The 7,225-nt window shown below is 49.7% G+C and overlaps 1 protein-coding gene across 1 annotated transcript; it reads right to left on the reverse strand.

Annotated features, from left to right (window-relative positions):
* Positions 1–4,892: 4,892 nt before the first annotated feature.
* Positions 4,893–7,013, reverse strand: LOC149339168 (neprilysin-1-like). The gene has a single exon (XM_089550414.1). The coding sequence runs from the start codon at positions 6,900–6,902 to the stop codon at positions 4,914–4,916; it is 1,989 nt and encodes a 662-aa protein (XP_089406540.1). The 5' UTR covers positions 6,903–7,013; the 3' UTR covers positions 4,893–4,913.
* Positions 7,014–7,225: the final 212 nt, after the last annotated feature.

The following is a 7,225-nucleotide window of genomic DNA, read 5'->3' on the forward strand; positions in this document are numbered from 1 at the left end:
TCAGACAAAATGACACTTGGACAACAAGAGTGACTGAACTGAAGGTAGAGAGAACAATCATAAATCAGGTATCGTCTCTGCTCTCAGAAGCCATTCGGCCTTACATTGCTCCAACTTCAGCGCATGCGTTTATCGGTTGTATGGAGTATAGCATCGAAACACCTCCCCCGTAAGCAGCGGTAAGAGCACGTCTTTTTGAGAGTATTAATAGTCACAGTCGTAATGGCAGCTGCTCCCGGTTGGTGAGTGACGCTGCCACCGCTGGGCTGTACCGGCTGCATTTGGCAAAAATTGGCAGTGGCTTAGCTCTGCTATGCCTGGATACACGTAGCTTAAAGCGCTCCGGTGTTTCGGCCGCACGTTTCGCCTTGGCTCGATCGCTCTTCCGCTGCTCGACGGCCAACTGCCAGGCGACAACCTCGGGATCGGAATTTTCCAGTCTTCTGCGCCGTTTGGCAGCGGCTCGACTCTCCTTAGCTCCCATGTCGAGCGCGACCATCTTTTTGCAGCGCTCCCTCCTCGCGCATGCGCAGTAGCGGGCGGCGCAACTGTCGTAAGCGCACGCCGGCGGCGGCGGCGAGGAGCGCGCACCGGCTGTGATGAGAAGGCGACGCACCTGCGCGTCTCGTGACGTCACGCGGCTCTCGCGCATGCGCATAACGGGCGGCGCACACTCACGCGAAACTCGGCTCTGGCGCGCGTAGTGTAGCTTTACGCTACAGAAGACGTGTCCCTCGTAGGGGCCAGACCGAGAAGGCCGCGTGAAGTGTGCGTGGCATAGTGTCGCTTCCTCCTGGGTGCGACTGCGCCTGTTTCACAGCCGCGTGATTTTCAACTGACGCGTGAGGCGGCCAAAATTCCTGGTGCCAGAGCTCCGAGCATAATCGCGTTTTCGAAATTCTGAATACTGATGTAGCTACTACGTACAGCTCGCTACAAATCATTAATAGCGGCCAAGTGCTTAATTAATTCGAAAAGCTATTAGAATTGACTAAACATGGGAGCTAGTTTGCATGGTTAATCTGTTTTTCTGACGTCTGCCACTAGTGGCAGTGTGATGCCGCCACAGCGGTTTTTATACCCATAAGTAGCTTTTTAAAAAATGCTGGCAGGCTTTCCTATTTCATACCTTATCTCTAAGCTTTCTAATCACTCTAAAGTTAACATCTTCGAACTGCAACGCGCTGCAATGCCGCTACTCCTCTCATTGACCGGCTAAAGGGCTGTTCATTACCAGGCACTATCACTTCAAACTGAAACGAACCTGCTTTCCAAACAAAGTACTCATAAAGAGGTGTAAAATGTGCACACATTAGGCTGGGGGATGTTAAACGATATCGGCGCTCCGCTTAATGACAGAGGCGCTGTGAAGCAGTCGTTTAAAATCCATGAGCATTGGGATTTAAAGGAGAACGCTCTTATATAAAATACACTCTGGAATTTTCATTCATCTTTTATTTATACTGCAATCCTGCAAGGATTCTCGCAGAGGAATGCAAAAGAAAAACAAGAAAAGACATAATATTTTCAGGAAAAGCTCCAGTGAAGTATTTAAGAACAAATAAATCTCATCAGGTCAGCAACGTGAAAACGAGAACGCGCAATGCCTGAGCAATATGTTTTTATACTGCCGCACTAGTTAATTTCATTCCAAGTATAAGGAACAGTATTTCCATGAATGAAAGTTTGTCAACTGGTTTCGATGCATATTAAAAGGTAAGGAGTGCGCAAAAAAGAAAACGCGACCTGAATGAAGGCAGACGAGGCACAAGACGACGCATATCGCCCTGCGTGCGCCGTCTGGCTTCCTTTTTTACCATGTTCCTTTTTTTTCACTCCTTTCTGCTTGATATGAATCCAAGTACGAGGCCTAACCAGGAAAGCACCTGATCGAGATTATTCAGCTCTGCTGGCCGCTTGCTAGGGACGGTGAAACTGCGCATGAACTTCATGGGCAGTTAGACGCTATTGATCGAGTCAGTGTGTGCAGTACTGGCGAAGCACTTGAGAGCAACTTAACTGATTTGTTTCAAATTGAGCCCCATCGCGCTCCTACTCTGGAACTCTTTAAATCGTTACTTATTCATTGGTTTCTTTGTTAATTAGGTTTTAGGGGGTTTAACGTCCCAAAGCGACTCAGGCTATGAGAGACGCCGTAGTGAAGGGCTCCGGAAATTTCGACCACCTGGGGTTCTTTAACGTGCACTGACATCGCACAGTACACGGGCTTCTAGAATTTCGCCTCCATCGAAATGCAACCGCCGCGGCCGCGATCGAACCGTCGTCTTTCAGGTCAGCATTCGAGCGCCATAACCATTGAGGCGAGGGCTCAGTGTTAATTAAATATGTTTATTAATCAATTTGTGATATCCCAGGCCGTATTGAGTGATCGTATGTGTATTTGTAAATTAATAGTTTATGCCACATGTCATACTGTCGCAATCAAAAGTAAGTGTGTGTCATTGCTTACCGATTAGCCTCGGAATGCAACCTCGCGTGTGAACGGCCAGTTCAAGCGCGAGGCGAAAGAGAGAGAGAGAGAGAGTGTGGGGATGGGGGGCCACCGCCTTGCAACCGCTTATTACACCTCTTCGAAAGAAGTTACTCTCATGCTGTAAGGGAGGCCGTAGTGGAGGGCTCGTAATTGATTTGGACCACCTAGGAGGAAAGGTATTGCTATGAAACACGCTGCCGGTCATGTTGGGGCACAGCTTCCAGAAGATGAATCGCTAGAAAACGGCAGCACACAGAAGGAAGGAAGGACGGGACATCCGCCACTTGCGACTCTTTATTAATTTCAGAAGCAGCTCTCATACAGCCGCGAGGTGAGGGTAGAGGAGAGGGAAGGAGGAAAACAAGTATATGAACACGCGTGAGAACCACACACAGAGAAAGAACCTACCGTTAAAAAACGGAGCATAAATTGCCGCAAGAACTACTACAGGTTCAAACTTACCGCATCACGTTAAGGATGGCGGGAAGGAAGGTTTCAAGAGACTGGTATTCCGAGCGGAATCATAGACACGATTGAGAGTGGATTGAGAGCAGCGTACCATATCAGAAGCGTTAGCACCCTACCGCTGATAACGCATAAAAAAGAAAGTGCATTCTTAGATCTGTTTTAGCAATTTACTCGCCTGTGCACCTTCCTCTGAGTTTTTCGTGTTGTTCTCCCGAGTGCTCGTACACTTGTCTTCCCCCTTCGGAGTACCTTCATCTCTAAGGCTATACAATCAGCCGCCTATGGAATCAATAAAGAGCTGCAAGTAGGGAAATTCCCGTCGTTCCTTAATCTATGTGGTGTCGTCTTGTAGCGCTTCGTCTTCTACAATGCTGGGATGAAATTGATGCGTGTTGTGGGACGCTTCTAACCGCTAGAAACCGCTACTTGGCAATATCGAATACTAACAGGGAAAGTAAAAATTAAATGATTCGAAAAGCATAGACGATGCGGTACGATGCGGTTTTCAGAGAAGTGTCCAAAAAAAAAAGTGATAATTTTTTTTAATAACGATAAAATGTATTACCAGAACGGCTATATTTGACAAAGTCAGGTGGCGCTTCAGTTGTATCAGTAGTTAGCACAGTGGCGCTTCAATAGCACCTGTATATATGTAGATGCAGCTTCTAGTGAGACAAACCTGGATTGCATTACGGTGGACGGTGAAATCTTAAAAGTACCCTCTCTGCGGTCTCTGTGGATCACTAGGGAAGCCTTCTGTTGGGCCCAATGTAGGCCGAGTTGGTGAACGTTCATGATGTAAAATATAGCGCAAAGGAAACAAGTAAGGCTGACAGAACTACACAGACACGGCCCGCAAAAAAGAGTGGGCTCTCTGCACGGGTTTATTTTCCCGCTAACTCCGTCCTAAACCTCTCAGTCAGGCCATCATGCTTCTTTCGCCGTAGCGGAGTTCTTATCTCTTGGCGTCCAGGACCTGTGTGTTGCCGCGGTACGATGGCATCATTATTGTCACCTCTGCGACGTAAAAATATCGTGGTAGAATGTCAATTCGGCTGCGGCCCTGGTGTATTCAAGCAGTGAAGTGCTCCTCCTAGTTTAGCTGCAACGCAGAGGTGAACAACAACAATAACATTCCTCAATGAAAAGCAGACTGAAAGCAGCATGAACTTGCTTTGACAATGGAAATTCCGTTATCCTAATGGCATGCACCAATTCGCTCAGCATCTCAATGTTACATTACATTACATTACATTACAGCATCTCCTCAGCATCTGTAATGTTGATGTTGGAATAAAAAAAAATGATGATGATGATGAAGGAGCTGAATTAACTCCCATACACGCACAAAAGTTTAAACGATGATGCCTGTGAATGAGGCTTTAAGCATTTTAAAATGTTTGGATGTCACATAGCAGATTATATGCGTTGAACCTACTGATAATAGTCTGTATAAAGGTATGCGAGGATATGAAAATTATTCTAATACCACTCTAGTAAAACAGGGGATCTTTTCGTATTGATTTGTGTCAGTGCCACAAGACATGTGTACAGACAGCCGGGTGCCACGACAAAGTGATTACGCTGGAGAGCTCAGCGTTTTCAGCGGATTCATTGCATAACAGAAACAACGCTCGTATATAGAGTGCCGCCAACTTTAGAACAGTTATCGAGACTTGGAGGACGCGGAAGATTGGGCATTTTCTATGTGTTTGCAATTTCTACGTAGGAATTGGGCTTTTCATATATTGTAAAGATCACCGTAAATCCCACTCATGCAGTGTCAGCGCCCGCATCACAATGACCACACTGTTGATTTGCGTGGAACTTGCCTAGAAGCTTAAATTATGAATGCAGTTGCAGTAGGATGGTTGAGACGATATCACATATTTTCCAAATATAGATAAAAATAGAAAAAACTAGGATATCACACCTGCCTGAAAGACAGACTTCAAAACACGGAACACTTTGCGGCGGCGGTGTTCATAGCGTCGTCGGCGTGACAGCGAAATGTGGTCGCGAATTGGTGCATGTTCTTCAGCTGCACGATGCACCGTAGAGGCGAAGGCGTGAACAGCGGCGCGTCGCTTTCTTCGCGCTCACAGTGCTTGAGGCAGAGGCCAGCGAAGAACAGCTGCTCCTCTTCCTCAGACGGCCCTCGCGTCGAGTTGCGGCTTTTCAGGTTAGCGTAGGCCCTGAAAGCCAGAACGGCACCGGCGAGGTCGGCGACGTTCTCCGAATCCGAATTGTGCCGCGACGAAGGCACAGCGCCTTCTAATGCCTCACCGTGAGACTGCTTCAGGCAAAGCATTTTTTCTGCCAAGGCCTTTCTGTGCCCCGTGGAGGCGGAGCCCCATTTCTTCTCGGATTGTTTCGCTGACACCAAGAATGCGCGAACGATTTCGTGAGCGATGATCTGTCCTAGGCCACCGTAGTTGAACGATACTGGTCCGGCTACCACGAACATCGGGGGACGGAGCAAATCTGCCGATATGAAGACTGCGTTCGACTGTCCTACGTAGGCGGCCGTCGGGAAGCCTCGATGCGGCAACAGGATGTCCCGGTTGTCGAGTCTTTTAGCGCGCGCCAGCTTAGACGCACGTAGCCAGTTTAGCAGAAAGTGCGCGGACGCCGACGGGAAGTTCAGGTAATAGCTGTCGAGGTCTTCCATTGTCTGCATTCGCTTCTGGAAGCCGATGTGGAAACTTATACCTTGTATCTTTTTCAGCGCATGATGTTTCGCCTTCGCGCCCAGCCACGTTGCACGCGCAATGTCTACTTCGGCCTGCCTGCGAATGTCGAGCGCCATGACTGTGGCTGCTTGGATGGCCTCCGGGGGAACCGCTCTGAAGATGAAGGCGCCGTACAAAGCGGGGCCCATGACGGCTGCAACCCTCTCCAGACATGTCTGGTTGTGTGCGGCAACGCTGCTGATCAGCCGCCTGTCTGCGTAAGGGCCGTAGTTTCTCAGCAGGCACCAGGCCATTTCGTACTTGACGCCGTGGTGGTTTAGTTGGGAAAGCAGCGCGTTCAAGAACTTGAGCGCGGACGGCTTCACGTATAGGGAGTCGTTGGCGGCGTACGCTGATTGGCTGTGCGCGGTGACCGCTTCCTCCCACTCCTGGCGCGACACCGTCTTGGGGGTGAAACGGGACAGCTGTCGCACTTTCATTTGAGCATAGGTTTCGTCCCTTCTGCGTCGATGAGTCGCGAGGACAGAGGAGGCCACATTGTCCGCTTCGGAGATCATTGAGAGCACGTCCCAAGTGTCGTTGTTGCTGGAGTTGCGGTAGGCGCCGACGTAGTGAACGTAATAGTGAGTGACCTTACTCGTCCTGACCAGTTTCTCGCGTTTTACGATCCAAGCTTCGAAGTTTTTGTTGAAGCCCACGCTCACGAGTTTCTTTCCGTTCACGGAGATCAGGTCGTGCATCATGAAGAACAGCACCGTGTTGATGCCGTAGCGAAAGAAGAGAGCGCACATAATGTCGACGGCGTTCCTCCGCCCCCTGTCGCCCATGGAGAAGAGGTCTAGACCCACAGAGCGCATGAAATTACGCAGGTCGCCGATTTCCGATTTGTCGTGTCGCAGGATGTTGGTACAGGCTGCGTAGAGGCTCGCGGCTTTGTACACCGCCGTCCCTTTCTTACTTTTCGACAACGGCCTTCGGAGTAGTCTCGTGACGGCACTGTTCACGTCGAAGTCCATGTGGCTAGTGCGGCTGAGCCAGTCTCCGCTCTTTGTCCTGCAGACGTGCCGGTAGAAGTCGTCGCAGGGGGCGCTGTCTGGCGAGAAGTCGCTCAGGGTGCGCGCCAGCCAGCTGCAGTGCCTCTTGGCGCACGTCTGGTTGTCGCCACCTGCTCTCGGGACACGCTGAGACACGCGGGGACCAGGACCAGAGAGCGTCAACGCTACTCCCACCATAAAGATAATCACCATAATGGCGACGAACACTACCGTCAGGCAGCAGGTCCAGCTCACGTAGGGGAGCGTTAGGATGAGAGACGACCAGTCAGAACCTTCACTGCTGCTGTGCTGCCCGGAATCAGAGGTCAGCTGCGAAATGAAAGGAACCAGTTCGTGTCAAATAACTGCATAGCTTTACTTACTATTTGGGCGTGTTGACTGCGACACGGAGCGTATAGTGCCTTTTACCACGACGTTCAGATGCACCTAAGTGGAAGCGTAAAGTTCCACACAAATCAAACAAAACATGGTCATGTACAGTACCGGTGAGCACCGGTGAGGAAGCGTAGATCACT

The sequence above is a fragment of the Amblyomma mixtum genome, chromosome 6 (assembly GCF_055824585.1).
Source record: "Amblyomma mixtum isolate Tamu chromosome 6, ASM5582458v1, whole genome shotgun sequence".
NCBI classification, from domain to species: Eukaryota; Metazoa; Arthropoda; class Arachnida; order Ixodida; family Ixodidae; genus Amblyomma; species Amblyomma mixtum.

Bases quoted from the DNA above. Each gene is read 5' to 3' on its own strand.
- LOC149339168 (XM_089550414.1), bottom strand. From the start codon at position 6,902: ATGGTGATTATCTTTATGGTGGGAGTAGCGTTGACGCTCTCTGGTCCT.